Source organism: Leptosomus discolor, chromosome 4 (genome assembly GCF_034619465.1).
Source record: "Leptosomus discolor isolate bLepDis1 chromosome 4, bLepDis1.hap2, whole genome shotgun sequence".
In the NCBI taxonomy this organism is placed as follows: Eukaryota; Metazoa; Chordata; class Aves; order Leptosomiformes; family Leptosomidae; genus Leptosomus; species Leptosomus discolor.
In genome coordinates, this window is record NC_141394.1 from 46,978,722 (window position 1) to 47,000,488 (window position 21,767).

The 21,767-nt window shown below is 42.9% G+C and overlaps 1 protein-coding gene across 1 annotated transcript in view; it reads right to left on the reverse strand.

The window, feature by feature from the left end:
* Window positions 1–357: 357 nt before the first annotated feature.
* ENPP6 (ectonucleotide pyrophosphatase/phosphodiesterase 6) overlaps window positions 358–21,767 on the reverse strand; it is a 32,742-nt gene continuing 11,332 nt past the window's right edge. Inside the window, exons 2-8 of the mRNA XM_086464350.1 lie at window positions 20,445–20,624; window positions 13,754–13,865; window positions 9,149–9,290; window positions 7,938–8,117; window positions 5,488–5,625; window positions 1,374–1,497; window positions 358–581 (exon numbers count right to left, since the gene is read on the reverse strand). Coding sequence (XP_086320476.1) covers window positions 358–581; window positions 1,374–1,497; window positions 5,488–5,625; window positions 7,938–8,117; window positions 9,149–9,290; window positions 13,754–13,865; window positions 20,445–20,624 — 1,100 coding nt within the window. The remainder of the gene's footprint in view (window positions 582–1,373; window positions 1,498–5,487; window positions 5,626–7,937; window positions 8,118–9,148; window positions 9,291–13,753; window positions 13,866–20,444; window positions 20,625–21,767) is intronic.

Here is a 21,767-nt window from a genome sequence, read left to right on the forward strand (position 1 = left end):
GTGAGCCTCTCATTTAAAGATGCTGGGGTAAGATGCATTTGATGCTCAGAGATCTCCATGTGCACCCACCAGAAAATTTTGTGGATAGCTGGCCAGGATTCTGCTTTCATTGCCAGTACTGTAAATCTAGAGTAGTGACACTGACTTTCCTGGCTGTGTTTGGAGCAGCACAAAACCTGGCTTCATGTTAGAACTGCTGCAAACGTAGGATGGGTCAGATTCATGCCTGGTGGAGCATGACGGAGGAGTGGGGGACAGCACTCTATTAATGAAGCTATTATTCAAATGAAGAACTTTTTTTTTAAAAAAAAGAGAGGGATGGAGTTGCTGGTGACACTGACCGACATTGTTCAGGGATCACAGCAAGGAGATTTGCTCAGCGAACAAGGAGAGCAGAGCTAGCGCCAGGGCGCAGCTGCCACACAGGGGGAGCGGTGCCAAGGGGGCTGCATTTCGGAGCATGCACTCCACCCTGGACCAGGAGCCATTGTTGGGCAGTGGCTGTATTCCTGCCAGGCTGCACATGATGTTGTAAACATCCACAGATCTGATGGGAGGCGCTCGGAAGTTGGATCGGAAATCTGAAGGAAAAACAGGCAAAGAGTGGAGTTGGCGTCATACGGCTTGGGGCTCAGCTCCTGAAACGTGGGGCGCTGTGGGGCAAGGGCTGCTCCCCTGCCTCCCCCAGGACTTACCCAACAGGCTGGGATGTGGCACATCGTACAATTTACAACCTAGCTCAGCAAAAACATTTTAAACATTTTTATTCATTATTTTTACTTCTAGTCCAATTTTACTCTAAAAACTTTAAAAATATTAAGTACAGGAGCTACTTTACTGTGTATGCTTGGTAGATTTAATAGCCTGAAATAATTGTGTTGCGCATTCTGCTTTGCTTTCGCTCCTGTCTGCAGTTGCAGCCTGGTGCTCAGCAGTGTTTAAAGGGCCTGACAAAGTGGAAACCAGGAGTTTCGTGTCTGCCCATAAGACAGACGGGTGAGGTATGCTGCAGCCTTCACAAGGAAAGTGCTCTGCGTTAGTGAGTCCAAATCCTCCAACAAAAGCAGAATTCATGTGTTTCAAATAGGATTAAAAATCTAGGAAAATAGGGACAAGGGGTAGGGACGTTGGAAGGGGGCTGATCAAATTCCTTCACATCTCTCTGCCCTGTTTCTCCAGCTATAAAACAGTTATAGAGCTGGAGAACTTCCCAGCATCCAGCTGTAGTGAGGAAATCCTGCCATCTATTTGTAGTTTTTAGGTGTCGCATAGTGTCACATGGGGGTCCTGACATGCCAGAGGCTGAAGGGATGCTGGGGCAGGGGCCATGGGGCTGCAGGGGGAGCAGAACACTAGGGATGATGGCATTGTACCTGGCCCGTATGCGAGGAAGAAGCCTCTCATGTCCATGAGCTCGTTGTCATAGCCATGCCAGCCGTTCTGCCAGGCCTCCTTCTTCCCCGTCCCGTTCTCCCAGAAGGGCAGCTTGTCTCTGCTCTGAGTGACAAAAGCAGAGCGTGGTTACTGCTTGCCTGCCAGGCTGTGCATGGGGCACTGCAGGGTGCCATGCTACACCTCCATGTGCTGTGCCACCCTATCAGGCCCCCACATCGTGCTGTCACCAGCATGGGTGACCCCTGGCTTTGCTGTCTCAGCAAGTAGTCACCTCCCAGCTGAGCGGGGAGGACAACTTTCTGCCTCTCGCTCATCTAAATTTCTGCCATGAAGACAAAGTATCAGAGCTTCTGTGACATGTGTAAGCAAGGCGGTGTCCCTCTCCTGCTGCACGCTATCATTGCTGCTCTCCCACCCAGCGCCACACACGCCCATGGATTTGACAGTGTGTTGTTCTGCCCAAGATGCCATTGGCACCATAGAAAAAGAAGCCGGTTTTGCTCCGTTTGACTAGTCAGCCTAAACAATACAAATATCAGCCCTACTATATATTTTCTAATTATTATTTCTTTTTCCTCCTTCTTTTAGTATTAAAGCAATGAGGTTCCTTCCAGGGAACACAGGCTTGAACCTAAGATGGTCCCCCTCTCCCTGGCATCGACCGCTCTCAGTTTTCTCTCCCTGCTCAGTGGATCCATGCTTTAATAATGTGTCACCATAATTCTTGTTTTTCCTTGCCCATATTGCACTTAAGTTGTACTTTTAAATTCCTTCCTTACTTTCTCCTGCTCCGTATCAACAGCTCTTACCAGACTGCCTACAATGGTGCCATATCCTGGCCCCCTCGGGTCAGCGGTCCCTAGGCGCTGCTCAAAATGCTGGACCAACCCTCTCAGTGAGTTTCTTTTGTCCCGTACTCTCTAGGGACGGCAGCAGATGTGACACTCCAGATATCCCCAAAAACTACGGCAGCAATTTCACTTAGATGAAGAGCATCAGCTGACAGTTCATTAAACACCTGGCATTAATTTCTCCAGTGGTTACAGAGAAGGAGCTACAGTTCCCTAAAGCAGCCAGCTCTGGGCTTTGAATTCCATCACAGGAACATAGAAGATGCCTCAACCAAGTCTCCTGCATTCCCACCCCGGGCAAGTGGTGACACAACCCCTGCAGGTGGTGAAGCAGACTGATGGGGGATCCCTTTCCTTTGACAAACATTTATTTTATCTGATTTTTGTTTTCCTCCTCTGCCTAAGAAGAAACCTGAACGTGCACAGGAGCACTGAGGCAATGATTATGGCTGGAGCTGTAGTTCTTGTGATTGCTTTCCAGGAGAACTGCTGGAGTACCCCTTGTGTTTCTTTGCATGTAATAGTCAGCAGATATACCAGATAATTAAACAATTTTAGCTGACAAATTAAATCTCTTTCCTTGTCCCCATCTATTTCACTGACAGCACTCAGAGCAAGCCAAGGAGAAAACAAACTCCCTCTCCTCTTCCTACCCTAGCACTGCCTTACACTGTGGCTCCTCTTACTGTGGTTCCTGGGGACTAATTGTCACTGGGCTGCTCACCATTAAGTAACCTGTACAGCAGTTGTTAGCATCAGCTCCAGACAAGCCAAGTCACATCTAATTTGCAGTGTTTCCCTGGCAGTATCATGACATTGCCGAAGCTACACCCCTCCATGGTCCTGTCAGATGGTGTGGGTGCAGCTGCTTCCCCAGGAATGTCAAACGCAGGAGGTAGCGTGCCTTTCTGTCACCCACCCAGACACCGGCAAATACCTACTCGCAGCTAGATGTGCAGTCAAAGGCACAGTCATTTCCATTATTTTTGCTGCTAGTTGAGTCACAAAATACACTACTTTCTTTCACAACTGCAGCTGAAGTGAGAGCTTGTGAAACAGCCATTAACAGCAGTAGCTTGAGGGAAAGGGCTGAGCAAGCATCTCAGCGCTGCCCTTCTAGAGCATCAGGCTCTGCCTTACAGCAAACCCCATAAAGCCCTGGGGCTTCTCTGAGGCCAGGGCGCAGGCAGCGGCCCAATGTGCCTGCTTTGGCAAGCCCAAATGGGCCAGAGGACTCAACGGAGACATTAATTTTTCATGCTCAGCCTAAGCCTGGGCTAGCACTGCTCCTCAAAGATGAAGCAGGCGTGTCTGGGACGGCTGACAATGGACTTTTCCCTGCATGTGCACGTTTGGAAGCTGTACAGCAACTGTTCCCTAAAACCTAGGAAAATACACTGGGATGGGTACATGGTGAGCACACAGCCCTGAGGGCTAACACCGTTGTTGCACATAGGAGAGCAGCAGCAGGAAATTCTGCTCAAAGGATGGGGACCACTCACACGGAGGGAACAAGCCAACACTAGCAGACCAGCTTCGATATAGCCAGAGGTGAATGAAATCCCTCCTCATCCTGCTTTAACTGAAATGTGGACAGTCTTTTGTTCCTATGCTCCTTGCTGTGAAAACCCCCCGATATTCCAGATACATCCCTTTGTCTCTCAAAAAAAATATTAAAAAATCCCCTTTTTCAAACAGCTTATAGCTATCCACTAGCTGACAGAGAGTTAAAAAACCCCGTAAGCATGATAGGGAAGAGCTGAACATCCTCTCTTCAGTGGTTTGGGCAGGAAGTATAATAGAAGGCTCAATTATTGCTTTAAAAATATGACAGAAAACTTTCATTTTCACATCCCATTCACAGATAATGAAAATGTACCGAGGAGAAGGAAAATCTGACAGCATTAATGAGAGGACATTCTTGAAAATCACAAACAATGGGAAGGAATGGGCAGAGAGACAGAAATAATTACCATAGCAGCAGTGTTTGCTGCACTGTTATTAAGGTTTGTCAGAGTTTCAATGATTTTTTTGAAGTGCTTTTTTTATTTTTACAGAGTATGTAAAAATGTTCTGTGTTGAACTTCTGCACAAAAGAGTTTAGTTGTGATTTTTTAAAATAATTTTGGCAAAAATGTTGCAGATTCCTACTTTATGTGTCTGAACCTTAACTCCAGCGTTTTTGTATTTTTTTTAACCAGAAATGTGATGCTCACCCATCAAAAGCACTCGGGTTTTTTTAGAGGTGCATTTTTATTCAGCTGTAGAAATTATTATCGTAAAGTCAGGTTGACTAGTGAGAAATGTGGTGGTGTGGACCGTCTTGAGCAACACCTGGTGAGCAGTAGCTCTGAGGGTCATGAAAGAAGATGCTCAACTGAATTATAATAATCTGCAAAGTAATGATGGCCAATGACTTTGCACTAAAATACCTAGGACACCTTGGTTCTGTCACCAACTTACTGACTTAATGTATGGCTTTAGGCAAATCACTTAGTACTGCTCCTCAGTTTACCCACTTAGAAGATACATAAGTCACCTCACCACTCTAAGCTGTAGCGAGTTGCAGTTAGTATCTGTAACGTGGAGGTGCTCAGTAGTGATACAAGTACAAAATAATAACAACAAAACCAACAACAATAATTTCTAGTAACTAAGTTAAAAGAAACCAAACCTCTTAATGTGCCAGCCTAATTGATTTCCTTCTTAACAAGCTCCCAGATTTCAATGTGTGCAATGGGTATCTGAGAAATAACCCCCCAGTCCAACCTTTTTGAGACTAGAGGGCTTGGGAGAAATGGGGCATTTTTAGGACAGAGCCTGGTGGGTGGGAAGCTAGGCAGAAAGGAAAGTACTGCCACAAAGTACTGCTGAATGGAGGATAGTAAGGTCTTGAAACTGAAACACTCTTTTTGTGCCTGAGATTAAGGTAGATGGGCAGGGGAAAGAGGAGTAAAGCAACAGGACTGGAATGGGAAATAGAAAACCTCCTCCTGCTTTATGATGATGCAGAAAAAAGAACCGTCTTGACTATTTAACCTTGTCTACCTTCAGCATAGCTGCCATGCCTTTAAGCTCTTTTAAGCACACAGCAGTATTTGACATTAGTTTGTAGTCAGCCCAAGTAAATGATATAACACTTTAACTCAATACCTAGCATAGAATTGTACGTTTTTCTTATCGTTTTCATATATTACACCATTTCACATTCATGTTTAAGTATTTTGCTTCTATACTTTACCTCTACTATGAACCATCCTTCCTCGGCCACAAGAGTTAGAGGAGACACAAATTTTCCTTTTTTGTAGAAAAACCTGTCTGGAATATTCTGTTTGTTATAAACATGCATGTGTTCCACAGCTTTCAATTTTTGATATATCTGCAAAGAAAACAAATGTTAGGATACCATATGGCTGTAAAGAGCATATACACACCTATAGGCATGTGGAAACACTTGAATTTGTAAAATGGCTAATTCCCTTTAATGACTAATCATCAGCACATTCAAACTGGGACTTTGCTGGTCCAAAGGTGATGGCTGTGCAAAACCTCCTTATGTGGTTTAGGAGGTTTTGAAAACTTGGATCACACAGGAACACATGAATTCATGTATTATACATATATTTATAATACACGCACTCACAAATGTATGCATGTGAGTATATCAACCTACAGAGACAGACCAGGAGAAACCAAACCGTCACAGCAGACAGTAAGCTACGCAGTGAAAGATGCTCAAAGGCACCATGTGGACTGGGTACAGATGTGGAAAAGGGATATTGCCTTTGGCTTCTGCCACTCATTCCCTCTTTGTGCTCTTGAGTGAACAATTAATGTCACCTCACCTGTGTTTCTTACACTTAACCAGGCAATCCCTATCAAAGGTCTCGGTAGTGCTTAGTTATCTGCTTCATAAGGATGCCGTGAGATTAATCAGCCAATGCCTGCAGCTTTGAAGCTGCACAATGCCCTACAAGTGGTTTATTAACACTAATCATACTGTCTGGAATATAATCACACAAACGTGGCTAACCCCCAAATTATTCAGAAAAATATTTTAAATGCCTGAAGAAGATGTTCATATGCCATAAAGAAAGTGGTTATTGGAGTCCCCAGAGTGTATATGACTCTTTTACTTAAATACAAATAATCTTCAGGAATAAATAGCTCAGTTCTGAAAAGGATGAAAGGTCCTTCACCAGCCTTTTAGCTAAGTCCCCTTTGTGTGTATACGTGTGCAAGAGATTTGCATTGATATGCAGTCACTGTAAGGACAGTACTAGGGTGTGATGGTGCGACTCGGACAGACCCTCCCACCATGACCTGGACTAGAGAGTGGTCCTGGTGTTCTACCAGTGCTTCTGGTGCTTCAAAATGGGATAACTCTTAAAGGTGATAACCACTATGTTACGATATGATCTAATTCCTAAACGTGGCTCTTTAAAGTGAATTAAGAATAGAAGAATATGGCTACTGGGAAACAGAAAATCAACTTTATTTCACTTTAAAAAGCAGCAGTCTAGTAAGAGGCCCTAAAAAATAAATGAAGGAAGAAAACAGAAGTGTGGTACGAGGCATTGTGCTTTATTCTCCTTAGGGATATCAGTCTGTTTAATGAGAGAAGCATGTTCTTAAGAACTTTGTTGGATGGAACTCCATGTCTGTGTGAAGTTGCAACATATAACCGCCCTTGTTTGAAGATCTGGCCTACAAAAATAGGGATCTCTGAGTTAAGGCTGAGGAAAGCACATATACAAACTCTGTGATCCCCTTCAGGAACCTTCAGTGGGTTGCTTACGCATGCCTCTAACACAACTTTCAATCCTGGCACTAATTTGAAATGTTCATAATATCACAGCTATACAATTCCTGGAGAGCCCATTTGTGTGCAAAAATTAGCAAATATTATCTTCAAAAAAAATTGCACAAGCTACAATATACTGGAACTGGCTAAAATATGGACTGTCCATTTTGTACATCCACTCATCTATATTCTGAGGAGAGCAATAATGACTTCTCAAGCATTGGTTTGTGGTTAAGCTATAAGGCACTAGTCTATCAGTTTCAGATGCTGCATTTTCATTCTTTTCAAGTGGTTTCCAAATTTTTTTCTCTGTTGTTTTAATCCACCCCTCAAAATCCTGCAGTTCTAGCCTTGGGCTTTTATGGTTGATTCAATTCAATATGCTTATTCACCAAAGTTCTTCAAAGGAGAATATTGTAAAAAAAAATGTATTTTGTAATTCTGGTCTAATGAAGTTAATTCCTCAAACTCTATGGGAGTTTACTGGAATATGAGTGCCTGACCTACACCAGATCATTTGAAAATCCCAGATAGAGTGTCAGTAAACTGAACAATATATATATATATAAAATCCTAAAGATGGATTTTGAGCTAAAGTCTTTCAGCTATTTATCAGAAGCACATAGTGGTGGAGATCGAAAACATGCATCTGTGCCAAATAACGGTGAAAGTCCATGCTTTTTAATTTGCCTGGTGTGACTTTCCTTCAGAAACCAGCATCACAGAGAGTCACAGGATCCAAGTCTGACTCCCGGTAAGAGCCTCAGGCTGAGTTTTACATGCATCTCTGAGAGTGGGATTTGGATGTTACGAGCAAATGGGAGACACAATTGTCACAAAACCCAAGGAAACACAAAACTAAATAAATAGAAATAAGCTGTACTTACCTCTTCCTCCTTCTCTGGAGCTGGCCAGAGGCTCACAACAGGACCTCGGTCCTTCATTTGTATGGTATCACTCATATTAATATAGTTTTTCAGCTCAATCACTTTGTCTGCCCAAGAGATGTCTGTCATCCCATGATCGGAGAAGAGGAGGACGTTGATGTCATGCTGAAGGCCCTTGCTCTGTGAAGCAAGTGCAGAGTAGCCATTACAATTGGGTAACAGCTTCGCATTGTCTGTGCCCGCTGGAAAATTTTAATCCCCATTGGACCTCCACTGATTTTGTGGAAGTTGGCCAGAAGGAGCACGGCCGCAAATGCCCTGCAATGTGCTTTGCCACCACCCATAATGGTGGACATCCACCCTCACTCACTGCCCTGGAAGAGTCTGAGAGGTTAGCAACAAAGAGAGATTTTTCCAAAATAAATCCACGCCTCTGCTAAATAACCAGATGCTATGTCCCAGTCCCACAAACCAGTTGTCCCAGTTGGTCTTAGACAGGATTTTATCCAACTGTTCTTCATCTGTAGGACAAAATGGCTGGGGAAGAGCAACTTTGTCATGGTACCATCTGTGCCAGGAGTGTTTTTCTCTTCCCCTCCCAAACACAAACACTTAGCATTAGAGATTTTATAATTTAGTGAAATTGGAAATACATATTCCTCTCCTCACTGAAACACCCAAACAACTCCAACATACATTTATCATTGTCAGAAATATTCATAGAAATGACATTTACCCAAAAGCTTGATATCCTCCTTTTCTCACTGTAAAATCATTTAGATAATGTTTTTTAAAACAAAGTTTAAAGTACAGAGTTCTGAATGGTGCCATAAAACCGCTATAAAAGTTAATTGTCTGATTCTACAAACCTTAGGAAGTGAGCATTTTTTATTTGTTCACCTACTATAAAGCCCAGCCAGCAACACAAGTTATAAACAGAGCAACATGTATATTGGTTTATGGCTTCCTGGGGCTATCAGTATAAGAATCCACTAGGAGGATTATAACGCCATCTATGAAAATAAAAATCAGGAGAATGGTACCTTGACTTTCACATGATCTCAGCAGCCTGTCTTTCTCAGGAAAAAAAAGTTTACAGCCAACACATCCAATTAACAGGCATTAAACAGGCTCTCAGTAGTGCCACAAAGAGCAGTTTTAAAAGCCTTTTCCACACGCACCTAGGAGCTGGGTTTTCAGACGCCACTCACCTTGATGAGTGTGATCATGTTGCTCAAGGCTTTGTCCACCTCCTTCAAAGCGTTCTTCCGCTGCTGGGACGAAGGGCCGTAGTGGTGGCCTTCCACGTCAATGCGCTCGTAGTACACCGCAGACATTTCGGCACTGCCATTGCTGGAGGTGGAAGGAGGGGAAGGAGTGAGAGGGTATTGCACATGGGGACCACCCAGGCACCTTCCCCTCCTGGCTGCTGGCATGGTTGTCCTCACCAGCACGCAGAGCCATAAAACCCCAGAGGAGGATTTTCTGCTTCCACCCTGGGCTTTCCTACCCCCTGTCACACAGCTGGGCTCATTATTCATGCCCAAAGTCACCTGGGTTTGCTTGAGACTCCCATCAGAGGTGCCAGGTAGAAACTACCATGTGCAAACACAGACTGGCCTGACAACCCTCTACTACCTCTTAGCAAGGCGGCTTTTCCTTTAATGACAAAGACCCAGAAGGAGTATTACTTTCTGTGCCGAATGCCCTTATTGAAAGGATTATGGGAATTACCAGTCAAATGTGCTTTAATTAAGGTTTGGCACTTCTGGCTTCCTCCTGTGTCAAGTCTTCTAAAACACCAAGGTTAACTCAGGACGTGCTCTTCCACAACCTTGCAAATTCCCGAGTGGTATGAATTGGGGTGAGATTTCAGATGAGGTTTTTATCCAGGAATATAACCAAAGGGAAACTAAGGCAACCTCAGAGCCGCGCAAGTTTAGCTGATCATATGTTCCTGCACTGAATGCCCTCAGCCTAGCTAGTGGGGATTGCACATACATCAGTGCTCAATTACATTTTCATGACCACTTTACAGTTCACTGTAAAGCTCCCTGAGAGTAGTCGTGTGGATAAAATCGCAAATCTACACTCATGAAGTTCAAACCCAGTCTTTTTCTACTTTACGTAATATATGACAGGGTGTGCCATCCATAATACATGCCCTTATCCATATCAAGATCCCTACAAAAACACTTTGTGTAATGTCCTGACAGGTCTGACGTCTCTGATTAAAGATACCCGCGTAGTCTGGTGTAATGAGTGAGACAGAAGAGGAAAAAAACAGAGGTGAGGGACTGACTGAATGAATTAGGGTCTGTCATTTGCATTTGTAAGTTTGCTGAAGGCGTCAGAGGAGCAGTCCGGTCGGAAGCTGAAGATCTCCATTGTGGTGGGAATTTCTCCACTGCTGGTCCTGCAGAACGATGTTCTTGTTCTTCATGATTTTAAAATCATTCCAACGAAGCAGCCCTTCCCTCCCTTCACTTTCCATCTGTATTAGGCATACATTAATTTCTAAAATTTAACCCTGTAATTTCTATATTGCATACACACTTATTGAACCTATTGAAACAGTTTTCTTCTGCTGCAGTGCCTGTATTAATTAGCTGCTTACACTGCTTTATATCTCCTTACCTGTTACTAAATGATCACTTAGATCAAGATAGAAGCTAAGAAAGAGATTTATTGCATAAAACAAGTGGTCTTATTTAGGCTGATCTCTTATTTAGGTGAGATTTCTCAGTGAGGGCTCAGTGCTATAAGGATGAATGTTCAACTTTACACATGGCTTCAATGGGACAAGCTCAAGTTATGCAGCATGCTCAGGAATTTGCAAGATTTGGTACAGCAAATCTGGAGCTTGTAAGATTGAGTTTGACTTTGTTTCCATTTTCCTCCTGTTTTCACAAGAAAACTAAGCATCTCTGATCATGGCTTGCATGGGAGAAGTAATCTGTCTTTCTAACTGTGTGTTAGTCCTGTCTTCTTCCATCACAAGTAACTTTCAAGAGAAATAGCTAAGGAAAGCTTGCTGAAGAAAGCTGGACGGCATCGATGGCAATACCAAAAAGGGTTGTGTATTTTGTCAACACACTTTGCAAGTACCATGCAAACTTCATGATACCTCTCCAGGAAGGTATGCAGACTATAACAGCCCTTAAATTATAGTGGTGGAAAAGACATAAGGGAGGTTTTAGTTTTACTTGCCAAAAATGGGTGCTTGACTTAGTTCTGAGTATTTTTGGTCTAAATAATGGTCTCAAAGCACCTGTTGGAACAGACTGGAGAATATTCATGAAGGATGGTTTCCTTTGGTTGCAAGAGGAGCTCAGTGGCTCCCTGATAAGTTAGGTACTCCTGCCCTTGCAGAGGGCATTGACACAACTCCCTTTGACCCTGGTGAAGTTAAGATCGGTCAGGACATTCTGGTGTCCAAACTTAAGTTAACTCTTAGGCCACCATGCCACAATAAAGGGCTTCCTCTCTACCCTGAAGTCCCTGTAAGATTTGCTAATGGTGGGAGCGTAAGTGCAATTCATCAACTACTAATACCCGCCATTGGGGCAACTGAGCAAGGCACTGCTCCAGGCAACAGACTGCCCTTGCCACAGGCTGTTTTCCCACATATAGCTAGTGCCAGTCTCAGCCTAAAGGGCTTTTTCAATTAGCTGAGGTGTGGAAAGTAAACACACTGGATTTGCCAGCCTTTGAACAGCTTCAAGAGTCAGAAGCTCTTGCAAAAGATGTAGATGACAATAAAGCTGAAGACTCTTCTACCCAGAGATGCTAACTCCTGCTAAACGAATACACCTACAATAAAGGCATTTCAGGGGCTTTACTTTTTATGGGCTGGCACAGCAGCCCTGAAAATTGTTTGCTGAATTTTAAAGGACTAACCAAGAGGATGAATGAGAGAAAGGATAAGGAAAACCTACTTGATTTTTAATCTATTCTTTCTCTACCCTCCTTTCTTACTGCAAGTCCCTGCAGTATTTACACACACAATTGATTTTTAATTTTATTGATGATCGTTCCTTTTTCCCCTTTCCTGCCTTGCTGCAGACAGGGCACTTAGTTTAAAGAAAAAGAAACCAGGCAGAAATTCAGGTGTAAATGGACACCAGAGACCAGACTTCCCACAGCCCCAAGATGATCTGTAGGATTTGGGCTCTTCAGCAGGCTGTAGCTGGTGTTTATGGCGGACATCGTGGTGGCAGCAACTTGCTCTTTTCTTGAAATCACCAGCTTTTACCTCTTGTGAGCTGCTTCACAGACACTGTTGTGTCCCTGCCCTTTTCTTCTTTTCCACCGAAGCAGCAAGCAGCCTTGTGACTCACAGGGTGAATTAGCTATTGAAACGTTTTCAATGGGCTCCTGCTACCCAAAAGAGCAGCTTGAAGGGCTGGAGCTTTGAACAGTTTGTGCCTTGCTTTTAGTCATGCTTGCAATTATAAAGCTGCAAACTGTCCTGAGCAGCCTTACACATCTTGCTTCATAGAAACCATGCAGGAAGCTCCAAGCATATCTCGACCCATCGCCAAATGATACCTGACCAAAAAGCTTCCTATGGTAATTCTGGATTTCTACCAGAAGTCAGAGCTGGTGTCCGTACTCAGTTTCCCACTCCCTTTTTTACTCACTGAATTCAAAGTGTTGCAGAAGGTCCAGAAAGTCTCCTATGGCACATATAACCTCCTCATGTCACACGCAGATAATTTTCTTAAAATCTGAGCTAAATTATTTCAAGATCAAATGTCTCACACATTCTGCAACAGCTTCTCTCTAAGCCCTATGCTGCAAGTGACACTGAGATTTGTGAGCACCTGTGCAGCAGGACCCAGTGTGCAACTGGGAGCAACATCTCCAGCAGTTCTCATAATTTTGGAGCCTTTATTTCAATGAATGACAAGCAACACTCAGCATCAGAATACAAAACTTTTCAGATTCAAATCACTATGGCACTTCGCAAGTAGTGAAGCAGAAGTGTATCCTAGGATTGGCTAAATTGTGGAACCAACAGAGTTTTAAAAGAGGAAGCTTAGTTATAGCTAAGGTGACTCATTGCCTCCACACGTGGCAGTGCAGTCTTCCCTGATTTTACAACCTATGTGGAATTGTCCCTTGTTAATGTTTGGATGAGAGATGGTGGAACTGGAAAGCTGGGTGTGAAGCATACTTTTCCCCAAGAGTTGTCTGAGAGATATATTCCCATCATTCCCATCAGTTGGGCTAGATGATCATTGTAGATCCCTTCCAACTGAACCACTTCTATTCTAGTCTAGCCTAGTCTAGTCTAGTCTAGTCTGTCTTATCCTATCCTATCCTATTCTAGTATTGGCACAAAATGAATGCCCGCTCCAAAATCATTGTGCCTGAGATGTTCTAAAATGCAGAAGGAGCCAAATCATTGGTCTCATAAACAAGTGACTGGAGCTGAATTTCAGAATTTACAAATTCCCAGGACCTCTCTCTAAATCCAAGCACTTCAAAGTCTGCTCTTGCAGGTCAGTGAACAGATACCCACAGACTGATCCTGAAGTTGTTTGAAACAGCAAATTAAAAATAGTAAGTCAGGACGTCTTCTCTGTATTGTAACCTACACATGAAGAGAGGAGCACATCTTCCCCTCTGATCCTAATGTAAGGGCCTATTTCTGTTATGGTCATGTTTCTATGACAGTACTGTAAAGCAGTTTCAGCACCCATCTTCCGACCTGGGATCCAAACCTGAAAATTTTCCTAGAGCAAGGCTGATAGGAAAAATACTCATCCTTGAGAGAGGGAACCCCGCACCACAGAAGTCTAGTGACGTACCGCAAAGACTCAAGAGCGTCGTTGATGGCGTCTGCAAAGTTTTTGTCTGTTGGGACACTGAAGTACTCGCGGCAATAACTTGGTCTGACTCCAAGGATTTCAACCTCGCAGCCTACAAGCAAAAAATGTGGTAAGCTCTGCTGTTTCACCTTGATCACAGGCCCCACGCTGTGGGGTCCAAGTTCAGGTTTGTAAATTCCCTGTGACATTACTTACCTTACACCTTCCCTGCAGGAAACCTCGTGGTTGGGAAGGGAAAAGGGCAGAAAGGTTGGTTTGACGAGTGCTTGTAGCAAACCATACATTAGATCCTTTTATTTCCCTCTCTAAAAGGAAGGTCTCTGTGTGACCTTCCCACAATAAAACTCTTGATTCCCTCATGGCACACAGTTTCCACCTAAATCGCTAGCTTTTTTCATTTTAACAACTGCAGCCACATAGCCTCATTTCCAGGCTTCCAACATAATACATTTAGATCTTGTTCCCTGAAAGTTCAGCAAATACTTTCCAGTTAGACACGCTGCATCTTATGTCGTAACATCCTCTATAAACTATATTTTATTATGTGATACTGGCACTCCACTATTAAATCTGTTTCCCAGGAGGTCTTATTAAAACAGTATAAACCAATTAACTTTCTTGGTAACTTGCAGCCTTCCTTGCAAAATACAGTCTGTTTTGTGGCCTGGAAATTTATGGCAACAAATCCTACAGGAGAACATGGCCCTGAACGCACAAAAACATGTTTTTGTGGGGTTTTTTGCCCTTTTGTTCTCCAGTTACTGTTCTTCTGAATAACATTAATATTAAAAGTGTGTGCTTTCAGAAACACTGGATTCATGCAAATTATCATTTGAGAGCCCCAGAGTCCTCCCATCACAGTTAGGTGTTTTCTGGTGTATTCCTGGGGCACAGGGGAAAAAAAAAACGATCTTTTGCAAAATGGCCTCTGTATACAGCCATACAGTCAAATCAAAAAGGCAACACTAAGCTACAGCCTGAATCTGCCTACATTTGGGTCCCTTTTCTTCTCCTTTGGGATGAAAGGAATAGGCATTAAGGACTGTCTTAAGTTGACTCATTGCTTGGTGGGGAAGAAGGTTGCACAGGAGGTGTAAGTACAGAGAGGGCACTAGAGCAAGGACAGCTACTTTCAGGGTTGATTTACAGTGGTTTGCTTACTGGGACACTCAGTAAAAAGGATTTGTCAGTGTCTTGCATCTCAGCCCGCATAAACTCACATCAGAGGTGCAGTACTGGGACACAGGGAAAAAGCACACCACTTACAGACTAATCTGACTAAGAGACTTCTCAGCCTCACCTTTCTAACCAAGAAAGGTCAGAAAAACTTAAATATTTAAGCTTACGAAATTTTAAAAAATCTTCAGGGATTTGCAGAAAGCCAGATGGAGATTAGCCCTTTCAAAAGTTAAAAAACCCTAGCACACATGACAGATGCAGTCTCTTCACCCAGTGGACCATGGTACCAGCTCCTGGGTCTCTGCATTCTTTGTGTGTTTCAAGGGACCTCATCTGTTATGATAAATTGTTTCTAAGAACTAATTATTTGCAATACTAAACAGAATATTTAGTCAACTAATTTACATTTCTGTAAAAAACATAGCTACATCATTTCGAACCTCTATCTAATATTTGTTTTTATAAAAATTGCATGTGTGATGGTGTTCACCTTTCGTTCTTCCCCTGCTGCCACGAACTTATATGAGTTAATCCTTCCCTTTCTGCATGGAGATACCTTAGTGTTTATCTCTCCACCACAACAGTAATCTGCAATCTGGATGAACAGCCTGCAGATTGCTTGACAAAAACTGACTCTCCAGATCGTCCCACAGTAAAACTTCTATACATCTGTACACAGCACCTTCAAGAAATTACCTTGTGCAACAGAGCCAGGTCCCAGCTGCCACCTAACCAAACAATCAAAAAAATTTATTCCTTGAATGACCTTCAAGTCATCTCCAGGAAGCCGGAGCCCTTGCACCCTGCCCTGAAGGTGTGCAGCTTCAGCCTTTTGCACGATGTCCTGGGTGCTACCAGCAGCAAAACATGGGCCTTCAGCTACCTCAGATGCTAGAGGTGATGCAGTAGTCCTCTGTGGGCTTTGCTAGTATTTCAGGACTGAACTGGAACTTCAGAGCCAATTTCTCCTCTGTCACTTGGGCCTGAGAAAAGATTGGCTCCAAAGCCAGGCAAGAAGTTAAGGATGCATTTGGAAATGCTTAGTATTTCAGTTCGGGTGGATGATTGCTCATAGCCAATGACTAATATGATGATTTTGCCTCTTTTTTCCTCTTCAGATACTGACATCAGATTATAATTTTCTCAGATAACGTTCCTCAGAATTACTCACAAGATCATTTTACTGGAAGAATTAATCACTTGGGGATCTGGGATATTTTAGCTGCTGAGCTATCTTTGCTATTTCTAGATTGTGAAGTGATGAGTGTGACATAGAAAACTACAGGGCAGCAACAATTAGAACTCATTTTGGCTACTAAATATTGGTCTTCAAGTGTGCAGTTCATTGGCAGTAGCACTGAAAATGCAGGCTGCTTAGATACCAAGAGCTTCCTTTTTGGTTTTTCTTTTTTTTTTAGCCTCTGTGATTACCAGAACTTAAAATCATACTTTTGATGTTAAGGCTCGTTACAATTCCAAATACCGGCCATGAAGACCCTTTAATATTTAAATTTCATTTTGGCAGAGACCAGGACAGATTGTAAATTTTGTCATTTAAATATCATAAGAAAGGAAATTTAAAAAGATTTGAGCCAGACAAAGAGAATGTTAAGTTTTTCTTGAATTTACAGTCCTTGGCCACAATTTACCAGCTCATTAGCCAGGCTTGTGAGCAGATGATTCAAAGTGAGTGTAACCAGCCCAGCTCCCGAGTGTGTTCATGCCTCTCCAGCAGTGGTGAACAAAACCAGAGGGGAGACAGCATGAAGCTAGGAGCTTGTATATCCTGTGCCGTGCTGAAGACCACGTATAGCAAATGTCCTACCACTGGTTCTCAGTGCTGCATTGGTTTTACTGGGTGGCATTAGCACAGAGACCTGCGAAACATTTCTTTGGAAAATGCTTTGGCACTTTGCAAAGACTCCTTTATTTCTTAAATGGAAAAGATGTATATATATACATATATATATATATATAAATTTCTTAAATGTAAATTCAATTATAAATAGATGAACAGTATTTACTAAGAGGTAATGTTGGATACTTTCTCCACATTTTTGTATGATGCTAAACCTTTATTTAAAAACCTGAACTCCTGGAGCAGGAATAAGGACTTTTTTCACAGTGATATATAAACTCCTCTTTATCTATCTGACACAGAAACCCGAATCTCTGCCAGCTTTAAATTGCATTTCTAAACATTGACTTAAGAGTTGGACACTTCATGTCTTAACAGAAGGTTTTGAAAACTTTCCAGATTAGCTCCACAGTGTTGTGTTTAAATGGCAAAAATCTGGGTTTATAGTATTTTTCCCCCCTTTCTCTCATTTCAGTGTTTAGAAAAGATGTCACTGCACTTCAGCTGAAGCAGTTGCATAGGCTGACAGAAAATGAAGGAGTTTGAGGGTCTGGAGTGACATCATCCACCAGGCTGAGTATCATGAGCACTATAAAGCTTTGACTTTGGTGGTACGGGCAGGATGCTCTTGCACTGCTGTGGAGCTTCTCCATCCACTGGAGCAGCAGTGCTTCAGACATGCAACCTGGGCGTGAAACTGTGCATTTCACCCCAAGTATGGTGTTAGCTGTTGTGCTTTACTTAGCAATCAAACAGAAGATTCATGATTTTTTCCCCAGGAATGCCTTGAAGAGCAGAAACTGCCTGATAAACTGCCTAAAAAGAAAGGAGAAAAACGTCCCTACAAGCCACATCCTTACATTTTGGCAGAAGTGGTGGTTGGGACCTCCAGCACGGTGGTATTTTGGCTCCTCTGCTTCTAGAGGCAGAAGAGCCCAGATGCATTCTGCCCACAAGTTGTCTTTGCTGTATTTATGTTGGGCTCAGAGATAAAGCTGTGATGGATGGGTGTTTGCATCTGATATCCCTCCTGCTTTGTGTTCCTGTTTGCTGGGGTCTGGATTTCCTTCCTTTAAGCACTGACTATGCATGAGAGATGAACATAGGGAAGAATACGAAGTGGCACATTTTGGGTTCAGACTTTGCAAAGCTTGGAACCGGCTCTGAGGAGGAAATGGCAGTGGTGTAAGTTAACCCTGGGAATCAGCTTGCTGGCATTCACAGTGCATTTCTGCTGTGTTTGATCGGTCTCATTTGTCTTCACTGCTGGCTAGAGAGAAAATAGCATCTTCCAGAACAAAGTGTGATGAATTTGGCTGTACATTGCTGTTCCTATTAAGAGTTTCCCAAACTTTCCTATTTGAATCTTCATCAAATTTGCAAGATTCATTACTAAGCAGAAGTATATCCTCAGGCTGGAAAGTTAATCACTAATAGCAGATCATATGCAGTGCAAATGTCTCTGGGACTTCTACCCACCCTGGTTATTAAACCCTTATTTTTTATTTCATTTTGTTTGGCTTTCCTCCCCAGTCAAATGCCTTTTAAGCATTAAAGCTTTAAAATAATAGATCTAGAATTTTTAGAAAGGTTTACATCCTTACTACGGAACTAGAAAACAGTTCAAAAATCATATAGGGAAAATGTAGTAAATAGTATTGTATTTGGGGTGACTTTTGTTTACTCCAGTTACACCTGGAGTCCTACTGCAGCCCAACTGCCCTGTGTTTTAGTTCAATATTTCTACGTTTCACCCCACCTCCTGCCCCGTTCCTGACCCTGTATGGCCAATGTGTCTTTTGAGACCATGAACACCCTTAAAATAACCTTAAGCTTTTGCTGAAATGAGGCACTGATGACTTTGCCTAAGGTCATCTGTCACAGATAAATAATTGATGACAGACAGATGCACACATCACAGTCCACAGCTAAAATACCAGATCCATACAAAAAATTCCCCCTCTGTGTTGTAAGAGAGTCAGTGCATACACCTGGCAGCATAAGCACTGGGAAAATGGCTGTTCCTTGACATTTTCCACTGAAAATAGCAGACAGGCAAGTGGGAAGGGTATACATATGTACACAGGGACATATACATATAAACCTCATATGTGTACACAGGGACATATACATATAAACCTCATATGTCTCCTCCCTGGAAGAAACTGCTCAAAGGGCAACATGAAGGAGCTAGGTAAAGTCCAAAGGCATTTAACGGAAAGTGATACTGTTCTTCTGGATTTCAGCAGCTCTCTATAGACTGTTACATCTATTCAGTACATAATTGTACCTATTCAGTGCAGTTACATCAGTAGTTAAAAATGAATAGTCTATAGACACATGTCTTTTGTAAATCTTTAGAAGAATTTCTACATTCTTGTATAATTTCTATACTATTTGCATCGCTGTTAGGTCACCTGGGTGATCTCCAATAAGATGAAGCTTTCTTTTGAAGGCTGATTTGAACTGTTATATCTAGTCTGCAATTCCAGTCCCTTGGACTGACTTCGAGTCCATAAGGCAATATTGTCACCCTCAGATCTTTTTGCTCTTCAGCACTGTAGGAAGACTCTGGATGGCTTTTCAATGTTTTTCATTTTTGTTTGCTCTTTCTTCCCTTTCCTGAGAACTGTGGCCTTTTTTCTAGGGCATAATTAGCCACACTGCATGGAAAGACTGTGACCAGGCACACATGCATTGGGCTGCAGAAGACGAGCTGGCCAGGAGCCCACTCCATGAGTCAGCTGCCGCTGCCCTACTCACTGGCACTGGCTGTATTCAGTACAGCTCTTCTAACATGTGGTCTTCTAGCCTGCAGTTACACATAAGACAGTATTTGCATACTGCTTAGGCAGCAGAGTGAAAAGGTCAAAAATTTGAGAAGCTAGGTACCTTGAAAGGGATATGGTCTGGCGGCACAGCTGGAACATTTATTTCCATGTGGGTCCATAAATGGACAGTCTAGGGGTCCTCTTTGCTAAAAAAGATTTGTTATAATACGCCTCTAGAGACTTCAATGGTCCAATATCCAACAAATGTGGAATGGAAAGACCAAGTCCCTCCAAATGAATGACTTGGACTTTGAGCCACTGGGACCTCAGCTGGGTTAATGATGAAAGAGGAGAAGGGTGCTCACTCCAGCTCACCAAAAGATGCTTTGCTTTCATCTGGATTTTGCTGTCCCCACAGAGAAGATCGTCTCCAGCTCTCAGCTACTAACTTCCAGGTTAAAACCAAACAAGAACTGGGGGAGGATGCTTACTGTTTAACTCGATCAGTGACGCGGTCTACCATGAATGATTCATGGAGCAATGATTCAGCACAGCAGAAGGTACAGGTGTGCAAGAGGAACAAGCAGTTGGTGGAGGAGGGGATGCTCTGCAAGCCAGCAACCCCCTGAAGGTCACGTTTGGTGGAAAGCTAACTCCAGTGACACTTCTGTCTTTTCCTTTCTAGGCATATGCAAATTGTTGCGGCCTAAGGAAAGATAATTCATTTCTACGAGTGGTTAGTAAAGCACTCATAATTCTTGTCTGTGTTTCAGAACTGCATTAAAAAACCATCCCACAGCATATGGAGTGCTTAGATGTAAAGATGCACCGTTAAGATGGTAGCAATTTTTGACATACTAACCTGGCCAGTAGTACATGGAAACGTTCTTCTTTTCTTTCATCATTGTGACCCACAAAGGCTCCGATCCATCCCACCAGAGAGGCAGCAGGCTTTCTTTATTCACACCAATATCAAAAGATACATTTGTCTTTTGGTCCCACATGTAGTTTCCAATCATCTGATGGACCTCACAGTGGCGACCTTCAGGGGTGGAGAAAAAAAAACAGCACAAGCAGATTAGTGTTCTCCAGCAGAAGGATGCCACCAGCACCACCACTGTTACCACTGGATCATCCTGCAAATCAGCTGAAAAGCCCTGGTTTGAACTCAGGGACCTCTTACCCTGCAACTGCTCATACGACCTTCTTGTCTCTGTTACCTTTTATCGGGGTCCTCTAGGTAGCTCTCTATATCCCCCAGTTCAGCCACCTAAAAGTTAGTTGCTGAAGTTTGTCAGCCACCTGTGTTCCCTTCACAGTCAATGGAGAAGAAGCAGCACCTCTAGAAAGCAATTCATGCCGTCCTAAGACAGGCATCTAAAGTATCTGGGAGGAGTTATCCTCTAGAGGTACATATTGCTCTCTATTAATTGTAGAGGAAGATCACATCATTCGCTTAGCTTCAGACAGTCAACTTTTAGATAGTTGAGGCCAGGAGAAACAAATCCCACACCCTGTGGCCTGCTCAACATGCTGTACCCAGTCCACACACACAAACCACAGCAGCAGCAACCTGCATGGGTGCCGCATGTTTGGCTGACAACTGGCTCCTTCTACACATGCAACACCTGTCAAGTCTGAGGCCATTTTAAGGTACCTGCCAGCACACAGATGCAGAAAGCTGCAGGAAGCAGTCTGTGAATGGGAAGGGATAAGAGTACAATCTGGAAACATAGGGTAAAGTTTGGGAAACTTGCATTTCTCCTCTCCTTTATCCAGAGGGAATGCTGTTTTTCTGCAAACAAGCAAAAACTAGGCTAAAAGCTTTATATATCACTTTTATTTTCTGTTATTGTTAGCCCTTTTTTTTTTTTTTTTTTTTTTTTTTTTTTTTAAATGAACATACTTTGTTCCTGGTTGTGGGGACAGCAACCATTTCATCAGACATTTTCAGCCTTCTTACTGCATCTTGGGGGCCCTTGGGCAAGTATATATTACAAGAAACTAGTATATAATAGCCAAGAGATGTCTTCCACTTCTTGTCATTGTCGGAAATGAAGATACTGTATTTTGAGAGTTAATCTGCAGGTGATTTAACAAAAATGGGAACAGAAATGTTGAAGATTAAGTTGTACAGGGAGTTCATGATTTCCACATCTTAAAAAGCAATGACTGATGCATGTGT